We start from the raw sequence: 16,319 nt of genomic DNA, 5'->3' as shown, positions 1-16,319 counted from the left end.
TTTAAATGCCTGAATCACTATCCTTTTTTTCCCCATCATTAATTCTGTTACATACCCATCTGTCAACAATTTTGCAAGTGACTAAAGCCATTCTGTACCTTCAGAGACTTCAGAAGTTTCACATCTCTTGCAAGGCTTACAATTTCATTTTGTATTTGCACTGTATCAGTAAGAGAATAACAGAGGAAGACGTTGCTGTCTTGGATGGAAAGGATAACAGCTAGAGTTAATTAGGAAGAATTAGTGAGGAGAGCCTAACTTTATAAGTGCTCAATTCACTAGTGAATACTTTCTTGTTTGGCAACCTTTGCTTCTCCATCTATCCCTTAGATTAATGAGCATTTGGATACTGAACATCTCTTGTGAGACTATTGCAAGTGGTTCTTAGGATTAAAGTTAGTATATCTGTGGAGTATATATATAAGGACATATGTAACCTGGTGGCTCTAGTAAGGAATCCACACGCCAATGCAGGAGATGGGGGTTTGATTCCTGGGTCAAGAAGATCCCCTGGAGAAGGAAATGGCAACCTGTCCAATATTCTTGCCTAGGAAATCCCATGGACAAAGGAGACTGGCAGGCTACAGTCCATGGGTCGCAAAGACTTGGACATGACTTAGTGACTAAACAGCAACAACAAACAATAACAAAAACATCAAACACAGTGCCTGAGCAAACATAAATTAAAGTTGATCAATCAATGTTTGTTAAACCTGAAAGGCAGAAAATGGAGGAAAAGGTATCATTAATGAAAAGGGAACAAAAAGTAAAAAAGAAATAACAAGCCCTATGATGACTTATTTTTGGCTTATAAGCAAATCAGGAGATGGGATAAACACAAGTAACTATTATTGCAAACAGTATACTGGGGATTCAAAGATGAGAGGGAAAAGTCAAAATGATTACAGTGGGGAAAAAGGAAAGTTGAAGGGACTGGAGTCAGAGATGGATTTAAGAACTTAAGTTCCTAAAAGGCAAAAATGAGGAGAAGGCATACCAAGTTCAGGGAACAAGAGGATTTTTGTTAGGAAGCAGTGACAAATAAGTCTGGAAGGTTGGTGGTACTTAACTAAACCAAAATATGGTGAGGTCCAGTTCTGCAAGGGCTGAGAACACCAAGGCTGACGAATTCATACTAGATTTAATAAGCAATCTGGGGGAAGTAGGGAGCAAAGAGAGAAGGGTAGGATTATGAGCAAAATAAGACTTTTAAGACTAGAAAGCTGGGAGAAGGGTGATACTTTAAAGGACTTAGGCTTTGGGAGATGTGGGAAGGCAACGCTAAGAGGAGGAATTTAACTTGGGATACACTGAAAATAAGGTATTAGGCAGGAGACTAAAAGATTCATCTATTAAAATTTCCAATGGTGTTTGGAAAATGCTTATGAGGGAAAACAATGGAATCAGCTTACTCAGATGAGAGGTTCTAAAATCAGACTCTAAATTTTTTAAAGTTTTGTTTCTTCCAAAATTACTCTTGAAATGTTCCTACAAAGGCAGCCGTGGAGATAGGCAGTCTCGCAGAAAATCCACGCCGGCAGTTACTCCTCCAGTACTGGAAAGGGCCACTAGTTTCTCAGTTATACCCCAGATGAAGCCTTTGGCTCGAATTTAGCACAGTAGTAAATGAAAAATATAAATACTCATGTAAATACTAGAACATCGTTCAGTTCAAGGAAATGCTCAGGAGGCATGTGAAAGCTAAAACTGACTAAAGGAATGCTGGATTCACAGTTCCCAGCTTGTAACTACTCACTCTGGGTCATACACTCAATAAATGGAGTTCAGGCAGAATTGCCAGCACTGCTGCACTTGCTGTTACTAAACATACTCTCTCTTTTTTATTTGGTTGAATTTATGTCATCTAAATGTATATATGATATGACTTTAATACAGCAAAGTGATGAGGTTGTATCAGATTTCCAAAACAGAAGAGAAATGCATCCTGAGGATAAAAACTTGGAGAATGTCTTTATTTACATAGAGTAAGAAAAATTATAGCTGAGAAGGGAAAATAATAGTTACAAACATGAAAGTTAAAGTAAGAAGGAGGTCATCATTATGTGAAAGGCTCAGAAATAGGCAAGGGAAATGAGTTAGAGCTGTGGAATTTGGTCATTAAGACCAATGTTAACGTTTAAGAAGATGCTTCAGTGGAAAAATGCAGAGGAGGACTTGAAACTGTATGGAATTAAACAGTCTATGTGCTACAAAATGGAAACAGTGGAAGAGAGGGAAGGCTGTAGGAGTGACAGGGTCAACATTTTAAAAACATACAGGATTCCTTTAAGTTACTGATTTTTATATTTTAGGGCCAAGAAAGTTTGGTAGAGATGTGCTTAACTTAAGGAAAGGACAACAAGACTATATCCAAGAATCTAAAATTCTATGGTAGTTATAGCTAGCTACAAGGTACCTGAAACTGAAAACATTCTTTTTCTTAAAAACAATACAACAGCAATGTAAAACAATCCAGTATATAGTATCAACAATAATGTAAAAGACCCCAAAGAGCCGTCTAGAACAATCTACAGCATCCTTGGCGAGTTCAGCATCTTTACTGCATCCTTCCCCTGGCTAAATTTCTTCACATCTTTCCCATTTCTGTCAGTAGTAGTTTCATACTACCTCTGACTTGGAAGAGTTAAAAAAGGTTACCAGGCTACCCAACATTGAAAATTCAACCCAACGTCCACAGAGAAAGGATCTCACACACCTATGCAAGAAAATATCCATAGATTTGGAAACTTCTAGTTTCAAAAAGCACCCCTTTCTCAGATTCTTCCTTCTGGGTTCACAGATCTCCTTGCCCCTTACCTAAGCTTCACCCAAAACAAATCAAAGCATAATCAAACATACCACCACTCCTTGCAACACCCTCATATACTTTCAAGGAGATACATAAACATCTACTTTGCAAATGTTCTCTAGGTTTATCACTTGCTCTCCATTCCTACAACTAATACCTGATACTACCCAATATCTCTTTACCACTTATTTTATCTCTCACATACCTGGTATTTCAGCAGCTCTAAAGTTGCTAATTTATCTTATGTAACATGGCCAGGATAACTTTCCTAAAACACAAATTTCTCATTACATCCTTCCTAAATTGAAAAAACTGTATGATCTCTTCATTTGCCTTAATTTAAAAGACAAACTTCTCTTCTTAGCTTTCACAAAAGCTTTTCCTAGCTCTCACGGTGGTCTTGCCCACTGGTTTATAAAACAAAGACGTCCCTGTTAAACTCCACCTTCTTAACACCTCTCATACACCATGTGCGTTCATCCTCGGCAGCCAAGTATGCCTTCCCAAGTAGACAACACACTTCCTCAGAAAGCAGTTTTTATGCTTCCACTGAACTCTCAGTCGTGATCAGCACAATAATGAGCACATAATACATGCTCAGGGAATATCCAGTGTTTTAAATTTTCCCCTCTGGATTTATATTTGAATGCACTGCTCAACATCAAACCACTGTTCACATTATTCCTTCCATCTGCCCTTTTAGTGTATGCAAAAATCCTACTCACCCTTCAGCTGAAACGTCCCCCTTTAGGAAACTTCAGCTCAAAGTTCCTCCTTTAGGAAGTGTTCTCTGATTACCCTACTTGAACAACAGCCACTTGTTTTATTAATATCTTCACTTATAAATCTATAAATTTAATCAGTTTGTCTTCTAACATCTAGACTATAAATTCTTTTTTAAAAAGTAAATGGAAAAATCTATCCTTCCTCTTTTTAAGGTGCTGCCTCTGTCCCCCCTCACACAGTGCCTAATGCAGTGCCTTATAAAAAACAAGAGATCGACAAATACTTAGGTAAGTGAATTAACTTTCTTCACCATTTTTTCCCTAAATGAAAATAACAAATACAACCAAATGAATAAGTAAAGCATCTTAGTAACTGTTTAGTTCCAGTTGAGTTACATCATTTAGTAGCTTGTTTTTTAAAAAGTTAATAAAATTATTTTATTAGGTATTAGGGAGAACTTTTTTAGGATAGGTATCAGCTAACCTAAAGGTAAGAGGATAGGGTACATGATTTTTCAAGGTTTTTACTATAACTGTTAATCTAGTGTTTTGAAATACATGTATTCAGGTTGTTCTCCCCTATAAAGCAACAGGAACAATATGATACATAAAAATATATCCTGGGCATTTTGTAAATGATAAAACATATATACATTTTTCAAGTGCATGTGAGTTCAAAATCAACCTCAAAGTAATATACAAACTTCAATGTATGAACTGCAGTGCATTAAGGTTTTGGTCATTTTGATCATTATTTTTACAACAAACCAAGAGATGTAACAAATGGTAACTTCTAACCAATAACTACATTTATATGTGGGAATCTAACATACACTTTTACTATTATATGAAAACTTCCAAAAGAGGCAGCATCGCATTAATCTAGGACTCCAACTGGACTCTAAGAATCTAAAACACAGCCAGAGGATCCCTATTTACTATGATGTGTGATCTTGATCAAGTCAGTTATTCTCTCTGAGGCCCAGCTCCCTCATGCAAAATAATAGTATTTACTTCATCTACTTCTTGGACTTAAGTGAGCATCAAGAGGCAGCATACAGGAAAGTTATAAATGCTATTATACCTTCACATCTTACTTTATATAATGTTAATGAATGAGACTATTCTGCAATTTTCTGAAAAATTTGAGATTATAATTTTATTTCCTTGAAAATCTGGTAGACTTTTTCTATAAAGTTGTCTTGGCCTGCTGTTTTCTTATGAGAAAAATGTTCACTGTTTCTTCAATTATTTAATGGTTATACATTATTCAGTTTTCGTTCTTTTTAAGACAATTTTGGTAAACCATATATTCCTAGGAATTTCTAAGTTTTGTGTAAATTTTCAAACTTATTGGCATAAAGTTCTTCAAGCTATTCCAATAAGGTTTTCAATATCTGCTATATTCTTTAATTTTTAAGTTATAAACTTATAGTACTATACAAACATTTTAAGTTTTTTGCTTTTATGCTTTTTATAATGGTTGGATGCCATCACTGACTCCAGGGCCATGATATTGAGCAAACTCAGGGAGACAGTGAAGGACAGGGAAGCCTGGCATGCTGCAGTTCACGGGGTCGAAAAGAGCTGGACACAACTTAATGACTGAACAACAACAATGTGTAATTAATTAAATATTAAATTAATTTCAATACAAAATTTAAAATAAATTTTTTGATGTAATAATTTAACATAAAATAAAGCAGTACTCTTTGTATTACCCTATCTTTATTTAAATATCACTAGACTGTCAGTTTACCTCTGGGTTTGCAATGAGATATTAGTCTACATATATTTCATTTTTTTCCATTGCCTAACGTTCTTGAAAGAGACTATTCAAAACAAACAAAAACAACTTCCTTCATAATGATTCTTCCTTCCTAGAAGATTCTAGAGAGTAAGATGGCATATGAAGTACTGCTTTTCTGCCCGCCACCCCCCGCCACCCCGCCTATGCATAATTCATTTGTAGATATTTCAGTCAATCTGCTATCTGGAGGGAAAAAAAATCCCATTAGGACCAAATAGGATTATTTGATTATTACATACATAGAAAAGTAAGGCCAGGATAATAAGCATAACAGGAATCTTAAAAAAAAAGATAAAGAGAAAAGATTTTATAATAGAAGCTTCCATAAAAAGCTATGATTGGACAATAAGCATTTAAGTACACCCTCAGACATCACCAATATAAAAAAACATATTAAGTTTTAGCAGAAGTACAAGTAAGACTTGAGAAAATGGCCAATCTATATCTCATATTTGGATTTCATATTTTCCAGGATATAAGTCCCACACTAAAATCCTAACTGGAAACCTGAGCCAATAAACAAATATCCAAAACTAAAGTAAAATTTTGTTAAAACTTACAATGAGCTCCTTGTGATCTTTTTCTTCCTGTTACCAATTCACACAGGTAGGAAACAGCTTTGAACAAACACTGCTATAGACCCCGAAATGCACTTCTTCATCAATGACCTTCCAGTTTCACATGCACTGGGCCTACTACTATAGCTATTTTCTTTGCTTGATAGCAAGTGCTAAAGACAGTAATGGAATGATTTAACTTAAATCATTAGCCAAGTCTCAAGAAACTACCTATCTAAATAATAACATGTGCACTTCGAAGGTTTTATTATATTATATTATAAATTATCTATATAATAAAACCTTCGAAGTGCACATGTAACCAAAATATAGTAGTTGAATACTGAATAACTCAAAGAACAAGGTTTCACCATACTTAGTCATATATACTCTTCAATAACATACCTCAGGAGGTTTGAATTCTTCAATTCCACCTTCCATTTTCTGTTTAAGTGCACTGTTTACTTGCTTAGCATTCTGAACCTTCAACAAAAGAACCAAAATTATGACTCAGATCATGTACTTAGGTGAATTTTTGAGTATTAATAAGTGAAAAGGATATATATTAAAAACCCTGTTACCCCAGGGGATAGAACACTTATGGCACTTAGGGTGGAATACACCACTCATTCAAGTAGCATACACATCAACTATATACATACCTAACAGACTAACTGGCACAGTTCTTAAGAAATCATTTAATTCTCACAACTACTCTGTGAAGTAAGTACCATCAGTTCTGTTATAACCTGACATATGCATTCTCAAAAGCCACAGTACTATGCAAACTGCACAGTAAAACCACAGGGCATATGGGGAAACGAACTTGAGACACAGCACTAAAAAACTTCATCAATGACACATAGCACAGTTCTAAACAGGAGAGAAATTCACAAGTGATACAATAAAGACAATGCTTTACCTTAAAAGGCTGCTTACATAAGTGGGTGTCAAAATAAATAGAACTTGTAAATTGTTGGGAAGTGGTAGAATGGTTATCTGAAATCAGATGAAAAGTTTTAACACCAGATGTGGGTGTTTATGGCAAATAACACAATATATGCCCACACAGTTCAAATGTGAACTGTGTGGGCATATACTCAGCTAGGTATAGTTAGTTTTTCACTAACAAAAATCACAGGTAAGCAAATGCAAAAGTCACATTATGTTCAAATTGTCCCCATGTATATCAATGACGTTGGAACAGATTCATGCTTTCAAAACAAGCACTAGAGCAAAACTGGACTTTGATTTAAACAGCAGAAATGAAGGGGTGGTGGTGGTACACAAGACAGGTCAAAGGAATAACTTGGGAACAAAATTAAGACATCTTTGTAAACAACTGATTGTGGAGAATTAGGGAGAAGGCGGAATCAAGGATAACTCTTTCGTCACTGGCTTGAGTAACTGAGTACACACAGTGTTATTCAACCAGACAGGGAGTGCAGAAAGGGGACCAGATCACTCGTGGACATGGAAGAAATCAGTCTGGACACTGCTTATGAGATGTCTGGGATAATAAATGGTAGAATTTGTAAATCTAAGAATGCAAATCTTCACTATGTTACACATCAAATGAATATCCAAGAAAGGAACTTAAAGTTTTTAAAAAGTTCTTTCACAACAATCAACAAAGGACTTTCCTGGTGGTCCAGTGGCTAAGAATCCAGAGGACACAGGTTCAATTCCTGGTCCAGGAAGATTCCATGTGCCATAGAGCAACTAAGCCTGTGAGTCACAACTACTGAAGCCTGTGCTTGGCAAAGAGAGAAACCACTACAGTAAGAAGTCCGCGCACCAGAACGAAGAGTAACCCCTGCTCACAGCAACCAGAGAAAGCCTTCATGCAGCCCGCAGACTCAGCACAGACAAAAATAAATAAACAATTTTTTAAAAAATCAATAAAAATAGCTTATAAGTGAAGTAATAGTGGGGTAGTAATACTGGTAACTAACTATGATTACAGGTGGCTAAGAACATTTTATTCATTATTTTAAAAAATTCTGAGCACTTTAAAAATATCACAGGCAAAGTGTTTTAGAAGTTCTCTAAAGAGAAGGGGTGCTGTGGGTTGGAAGATGGGAGTCTTACACACATTTATGGTTTAACTAAAGGCAAAGCATTCAATCAAATACATACTATATATACTTGAGAATCCAGCATCATAAGTCAAAAGAAAGGAATTCTAAGGAGGAGGAGGTGGCTTTCAAAAGAGATAAGACCCAAGAAGAGGGCACTCGACTGGGCAACTTGTTCACAAACAATCTTAAGACAGCTTATTCAGTGGCAGAACTGGGATGGGATGTGGGACAGAAACTAGATTGGGAAGCCTCTGAAAATAAGTGGTAAGAAAGCAGAGGAAGCCAATGTGGTAGATTTTGATATTTATTCTGGAAGTTTGCTGGAGAAGAAAACAGAAATATAAAAGCAGTTCGGGTAAGTAACCAGGGTCAAGGGGTAGAGAAATCTGAATGTTTAGGATAGAGAAAAACCATCTCAGTCCCATACTACCCTGTTGCAAAGTTCTTAGATTATATGGAAGTGGTATGATATTAACTCTTAACGGTGCATACTGTGATATCTAAACAAGGATGACACTGTAAGCTAAGGATGCATGGTATAATCCCTAAAGCAACTACAAAAAAAAAAAAAAAAAAGAAGAGATATAGCTGAAAAATATAAATATGACCATGTTACACTTCTTTTAAACCCTTCAATGGTTTCCTCACTCATGATGAATTTTAAATTTAACATGCCTTTCCTGTAAATTTCTGTCTAGCTCTGCAAATAGCCTGCTAAAGGCAAGTAGGAATTAATGAAGCATTTTAAAATGAGTGATCTTGATAACACTAGTATTTTAAAAGAATAACATTGATAAAATGTGTAACAAGGGACTGAGAAGAGGTAGATAGCAAGGAGAATGAACATGATAGTTACAGTCAGAAAAGAGGTGATACGTGCCATAACAAGGGTAGTAGGGATGAGATTAAAAAGCTGGGGATTGATTTAAAGGAAATTTCAGAGATAAAATAATCTACCGCTTGAGTTTGTGTGTGCTGAGAGAGTAATATAGGCAAGGGATGAGTTAAAGATAAATTCAGATGTTTCAACAAACAAGGAACAGAAAAAAAAATCTTTTGGGGGTTAGATGAGATGTCTACCAGGTAGTTGGAAATATAGAGCTTTGGAGAAAAGCCACAGTTTAGGAAGTAAACTCAGAAGTCACTGGCAAGGTTGGTTAATTTATACCAAGAAAGCCCAGACTTAAAACAACAAAAGAAATAAATAAATAAAGGAAAAGCCAGAGAAAGATTGAAGACCTAATAACAACCATTAATGAGTATGTATTATGCAAGGCACTAATGTTTTAAGCATTTACCCTATATTACCTTGTTTAATTCCTCTCAACCAAAATACCATTATCCTTATTTTAAGACAGAGAAATTGAAGTTGAGAGAAGTTAAACAGCTCCCCTAGGGTTGTGCAGGAAGTAGATAGTGTAGCTAGGTTTGGAACTTAGGATCACTGACTCTAAAACCTTATCCACGACCTGATTATGCTAATGAAACTTTTAAATAATACTGCTGTTAATGATGACAATCCATGTGTATTATTTCAAATAATTCTCAACAATCTGCAAGAGAAGTAAGATTATTATCTCCAATTTTATAAATAAAAAATGGAAGCTTCAGTTCAGTTCAGTTGCTCAGTCGTGTCCGACTCTTTGCGACCCCAAGAACCACAGCACGCCAGGCCTCCCTGTCCATCTCCAACTCCCGGAGTCCATCCAAACCCATGTCATCGAGTCAGTGATGCCATCCAGCCATCTCATACTGTCATCCCCTTCTCCTCCTGCCCTCAATCTTTCCCAGCATCAGGGTCTTTTCCAATGAGTCAGCTCTTTGCATCAGGTGGCCGAAGTATTGGAGTTTCAGCTTCAGCATCAGTCCTTCCAGTGAACACCCAGGACTGATCTCCTTTAGGATGGACTGGGTGGATCTCCTTGAAGTCCAAGGGACTCTCAAGAGTCTTCTCCAACACCACAGTTCAAAAGCATCAATTCTTCGGCGCTGAGGTTTCTTCACAGTCCAACTCTCACATCCATACATGACCACTGGAAAAATCATAGCCTTGACTAGACGGACCTTTGTTGGCAAAGTAATGTCTCTGCTTTTTAATATGCTGTCTAGGTTGGTCATAAATTTCCTTCCAAGGAGTAAGCGTCTTTTTAATTTCATGGCTGCAGTCACCATATGCAGTGATTTTGGAGCCCAAAAAAATAAAGTCAGCCACTGTTTCCACTGTTTCCCCATCTATTTGCCAGGAAGTGATGGGACCAGATGCCATGATCTTAGTTTTCTGAATGTTGAGCTTTAAGCCAACTTTTTCACTCTCCTCTTTCACTTTCATCAAGAGGCTCTTTAGTTCTTCTTTACTTTCTGCCATAAGGGTGGTGTCATCTGCATATCCTATTATTTCCCAACATCACAGAGCTAACAGATAGCAATGCTGGGATTCAAATCTAAAATACTCAGTGGCACCTTATAATTTGAAAACAAGGTAAATAAGAAAGATAAAGCTTATGTAACTGAGTGGTTGAGATAATCTGTAAAAGAATTGAGTTTACAGGGATAAAGTAAATAAGCAAAATGGACAGAATCATCAAAAATAATGATTTTTATAAAATACCTGACGTTTTAAAGAGATCAACTCCATGTCCAGTTGCCTCAGGATGGTGTTGGCTGCATTGGGGCTACAGGAAACAGCTACCACATCTTCTTGGGTTAAATACATGCCCTTAGGTGGACGGCACTTAGAACGCTGAGAATGATGGCGGTGTTGTAAACTCTGATATTCTCTCCTCCCAAGTCCAATCTTGCTAGTTTGGACAGGCTGGTCAGTATTACCCTGGAAGAAAAAAGAGTAGTAGGTCATCTGGGTTTGCATACAGGTATAAGTTGGAAACAGTCTATTACTAATAGAAGTATCTGTTACATTAAGTGCACCTACTAAATACTTCTAACCAATTATATTACGTGAGTCCAAACACACACACACCCAAAACTATCAATTAGGGGGAAATGAGCATACAACATAACGTATGTTTCATTAATCCACTCAATAAAATGTTAGGTTTCTATGCCCAGAAGACTATGAACAAATGAAAAAATAAGGTGGATTTTACATTATTTTAGTTTGCTTCACGATTTCAAGATGGGATATATTTTCTCTCAGCAATAAAGGGGGAGCGGGGGTAAGCTACAACTTACTAAGTGCGAAGTTTTAAAGAAAGTAAAAAAGGGCAAATTAGGAATCATGACAATTGGTAGATCAGACAACTGGTAAAAAAGAGATAACATTTTATTCTCATTTCGGAGTTGTTGAAAGAGAACTATGCCTCTAAAACTTAAAAAGAGCACAAGATTATTTTAATACTAACAACATTTCTAAACTCCAAGTCTATTTACCTGTGAATAAAATAACATTGAAATTTTCACTTGGAAGAGGTTTAAAAAGCTCCAATAATGATCACCATGAACTCTTAAGTAGGATTTCATTATTATATCTGCAATATTCTTAAAAAGTGTGATGTAAAAATACAATGTTATTCTGTGCTTCTAAGATAGGAATCCATTAGAAACTGTGTCCCATTAGGCTGAAGACAATATACTGAATAGATTTAATAATTCAATTCATTAGAAAAGGAACTCTGAGTAAAAGTCATACTATAATTATATAGTACCCAGTATTGTAATTCACTCTGTTCCTTAAAACTCAATTCAAAGCAACACATGACAGATTTGATGTTTAGGGAAAATCCTCCCAGTATAGCACTCCTAAAATTGCTAGATCAAGTATTTTTAAAAAATCTTTTAAAATTCATTTCTAAGCTGGCAGAGAAGTGAAGACCAGAAATGATGAGAAAGCAAGAATCTAGAGAGATAAGCAAGGATACAGGAGCTGACACCTGCCTAAAGGACAATGGACAACAGGTGAAGAGCACAAGAATGAAAGCCAGAACTCTGGAAGGGGAGGGGCCTCCAACATCCTGCAAAGTAGGAAAACTGACCCTGCCCTGCAAAGGGAGGATGATTTAAAGAAAGACAAGACCACTTCAACCTTGGCTGAAAGGAAAGCAAAGAAACTTTCAAAAAGAGTCTTTCCTGAGAATCCCTAGCCACAGGTTTGGAGACTAAATTTATATGAACTGTCTGGCCTGAAAAACCCCAAATCAAAAATTTACTTTAGAGTATCTCAGGTTGGTAGGGCTTTCAGTTAGCAGAAGTAAATGCAAGCTGTCTTTAGAAGAATGCACTGTAAATGCAGGTCTTGAAAATTTTCAACAAACATGTTCCAAGGAAAATAAGCTCACAACTACAAACTGCCAAACAAGTCTCCCGAGGAAAACACTGCAGAAGGCAAACAACAGAATTGTATCTGCAAAGATCACAAATGTTACAATTACTGGATAAAGAGAATACAATAAAGATGTTATACATGTACAAAGAAAGAAAGAATTGAAAATATGGAATATTCTTATAAGAAATAAGTCCATCAAAACTGACCAAGCAGACAGGCAAAAAAACAAATAGAACATCTGGAAATAAAAAATATTATAAATCAGATTAGAAATTCAATGGATGGGTTACTTAGCAGACTAGATAGAGCTCAAAAGAAAATTAGTGACTCTGAATGCACCTATGAGAAAAATGCCCAAAATGTAGCATGGAAATATGGAAAGACATGGAATACATGAGTGGTTAAGAGACATGTGAAACATCCATTACATGTCTAAAAGAATTCTCAAAACAAAGAATAGAATGAAGGAGACTTTAGATTCAAAGACTCAACAAATGAGCATTTTACAGAACTTAAGATAGGATTTAGAAAGTACAAGGAAATCCAAAGTTTCAAAAAAAAGAAATCCAAAGCCATATACTTCAAAATGAAACTATGGAACACTAAAGACAAAGAAGAGATCATAAAAGTAGACAAAGAGAAAAGTTAAATTACCTCCAAAGAAGGATGTGGAGAAGAAAACCCTCTTGCACTGTTGGTAGGAATGTAAAATGACATTATATTATGGAGATTCCTTAAAAAACTAGGAACAGAACTACCATATGACCCAACAATCCCACTAATTGGCATATAACCTAAGAAAACCATAACTGAAAAGAGATGTTGCAGCACCATTGAAATTAGCTAGGAAGCAATCCAGATGTCCATTGACAGATGAACGGATAAAGAAGCTGTGGTACATACATACAATGGAATATTACTTGGCCATAAAAAAGAAAACATTTGAGTCAGCCCTAATGAGGTAGATGAACCTAAAGCCTGTTTTACAGAGTGAAGTAAGTCAGAAAGAGAAAAACAAATATCGTACATTAACATATATATAGAATCTAGAAAGATGGTACTGATAAGCCTATTTGCAGAGCAGCAATGGAGATACAGACAAACAGAACAGACTTGTGGACACAGTGGGGAAAAGAGAGTGAGATGAATTGAGAGTAGCATGGAAACATATAAATTACCATATGTAAAACAGACAGCCAGAAGAAATTCGCTGTATGATGCAAGAAACTCAAATCAGGTGCTCTGTGACAACGTAGAGAGGTGGGATGGGGTAGGAGATGGGACGGAGGTTCAACGGGGAGGAGACATATGTATACCTATGGCTGATTCATGCTGATGTATGGCAGAAACCAACAAAATATTGTAAAACAATAAAAAAAATTTTTAAAAATTACCTCCAAAGGAATGATAATTAGCCTGACAGCAGACTTCTCTAAAGCAATGATAGAAATCAGAAAGCTGCAGAATAATATCTTCAAATAATATTGGTCAACCTAAGAGTCTAACCCCAGCAAAACTAAGGGTTTAAGAAATAGGCATTTTGGACATTCCAAAACTGACTGTGTTCATAATTAGACTGTCATTAAATTAATCTGTAAAAGATACAGTTAGGAAAAAAGAAAAATTATTTTCAAAGAAAGTTCTAAGATTCAAGAATGAAAGGTAAGCAAAATTAATTTTAAGTATTAAAAATTGGGTAAATTTCTTGTTAGCTTAGTAAATCTAACATTGACTATATGTCTAATGTGATATATTAAAAAAATAAGATGTAACTAAAAATGGAAAAAAAATAGCACATAAGACAAGAAGGTAGTGGCTAAAGTCAAAGCATCTTAAAGGTCTTAAATTAACCAGAAACTCATTCAGAGCACCAAAATTAGATTTTAAAAGTTAAATATGCAGTATAAAATTTCCAGAGTACACAGTAAGAATAGAAATATAGCAACATTCCAAATTAGTAGAGAGTAAAATAAGAAAAAATCAAACAAGAGATGAATTCTTGATCCAAAAAGAAAGTAAGTCAAATAGAAGATAAAAATAAGAAATAACAAAAACACAAATATCAATCATCACCAGTATAAAGGGGCTAAACTCTCTAGATAAAAAAATACCACATATCTGTTCCTGTAAGACTGGTACTTAAAATATGAGGACACAGAAATGTTGAAAGTAAGGAATAATGATACACCGGTCAAACGCAACAAGAGATAGATGACAGAGCTATCAGTTCAGCTCTGTCACTCAGTCATGCCCAGCTCTTTGTCAGCCCATGGACCGCAGTAGGCCAGGCTTCCCAGTCCATCACCAACTACTCCTGGAGCTTGCTCAAACTCATGTCCATAGAGTTGGTGATGTCATCCAACCATCTCATCCTCTGTCATCCCCTTCTCCTCCTGCCCCCAATCTTTCCCAGCATCAGGGTCTTTTCTAATGAGTCAGTTCTTCGCATCAGGTGGCCAACGTATTGGAGCTTTAGCTTCAGCATCTGTCCTTCCAATGGATATTCAAGGACTGATTTCCTTTAGGATTGACTAGTTTGATCTTGCAGTCCAAGGGACTCTCAGGAGTCTTCCAACACCACAGTTCAAAAGCATCAATTCTTTGGTGCTCAGCTTTCTTTATGGTCCAACTCTCACTTTCATACATGACTACTGGAAAAACCATAGCTTTGACTAAACAGACCTTTTTTGGCAAAGTAATGTCTCTGCTTTTTAATATGCTGTCCAGGTCGGTCACAACTAGTGACTAAACCACCACCTAGGTTGGTCATAGTTTTTCTTCCAAGGAGCAAGTGTCTTTTAATTTCACGGCTGCAGTCACTATCACCAATGAGTCTGGAACCCAAGAAAATAAAGTCTGTCACTGTTTCCATTGTTTTCTCATTTATTTGCCATTAAGTGATGGGACTGGATGCCAAGATCTTCATTTTTCGAATGTTGAGTTTTAAGCCAGCTTTTCGCTCTCTTTCACTTTCATCAAGAGGCTCTTTAGTTCTTTGTCGCTTCTGCCATAAGGGTGGTGTCATCTGCATATCCGAGGTTATTGATATTTCTCCCGCCAATTTTGATTACAGCTTGTGCTTCATCCAGCCCAGCATTTCGCATGATGTACTCTGCATATAAGTTAAATAAGCAGGGTGACAATATACAGCCGTGACATACTCCTTTACCAATTTGCAACCAGTCTATTGTTCCATGTCCAATTCTAACTGTTTCTTCTTGATCTGCATACAGATTTCTCAGGAGGCAGATAGAGCTATACCAGACAAATAATCTTCCAAAGCAGAAGACATCAAAAGAGGTGAAAGGATCATCATATATAGATGTTTCAAATTCAACAAAACAGTTTCTACACATCTAATAAATAATAGCTTCAAAATATAGTTATTTTTCAACAATCCATCAGATAAGCACAGTAACACCAACAAAACCAATACTAGCAAGCAGGCAAGCAGTAACAGAATATTGATTTCAATCATACTAACTGACAAGCTTAAATTAAGACACATTAAAAAAAAACTATAATCAACAATTAAAGTATATATTATTCTCAAGCACACATCCAACATTCATGAAAATTCAACATTCTACATTTGGAGGTTTTTAAAACATATCCTCAAATGCCTCAACATTCCAACCACTGAGAAGAGAGACTCTCTATCCTATTCTCCTTAATTCTGGACCAAGTTCAGTAGCTCACTTATAACCAACAGAATGCAGCACGTGTGACACTAAGTAACTTGCAAGGCTAGGCCAGAAATTGCTAGGTACCTCCTCTCTGTGCTTTGGGGATGGTTACTTTGGAGGAAACCAGCCATGGTAAGAAGCCGGATTACTAGGGGACCACCAGGCTAGACAGGAATGCTAGCTGACAGTCAGGTGAGCAAGTCCGAAACCTTCAATAACATCCTACTTGATGCTGAAACCTATTCTCTCTAAAGTCAGGAATAAGACAAAAATATTTGCTATTATTAACTTCTCTTCAACATTACACTGGTGACTCTAGCCAGTTCAGTAAGGGCAGAAATAAAAAGTATTACAAGGATTGAAAAGAAATAA

The 16,319-nt window shown here is 36.2% G+C and overlaps 1 protein-coding gene across 5 annotated transcripts in view; it reads right to left on the bottom strand.

The window, feature by feature from the left end:
- The window catches only part of RCOR3 (REST corepressor 3), a 53,073-nt gene that overhangs the window by 13,501 nt on the left and 23,253 nt on the right, over positions 1–16,319 (bottom strand). For all 5 annotated transcript variants that reach the window (XM_043486215.1, XM_043486217.1, XM_043486216.1 and 2 more), the window contains exons 8-9: positions 10,591–10,809; positions 6,307–6,384 (exon numbers count right to left, since the gene is read on the bottom strand). In XM_043486215.1, coding sequence (XP_043342150.1) covers positions 6,307–6,384; positions 10,591–10,809 — 297 coding nt within the window. The remainder of the gene's footprint in view (positions 1–6,306; positions 6,385–10,590; positions 10,810–16,319) is intronic.

Source organism: Cervus canadensis, chromosome 13, assembly GCF_019320065.1.
Source record: "Cervus canadensis isolate Bull #8, Minnesota chromosome 13, ASM1932006v1, whole genome shotgun sequence".
Lineage (NCBI taxonomy): Eukaryota > Metazoa > Chordata > Mammalia > Artiodactyla > Cervidae > Cervus > Cervus canadensis.
This window is presented reverse-complemented; position numbering and strand designations above follow the sequence as displayed.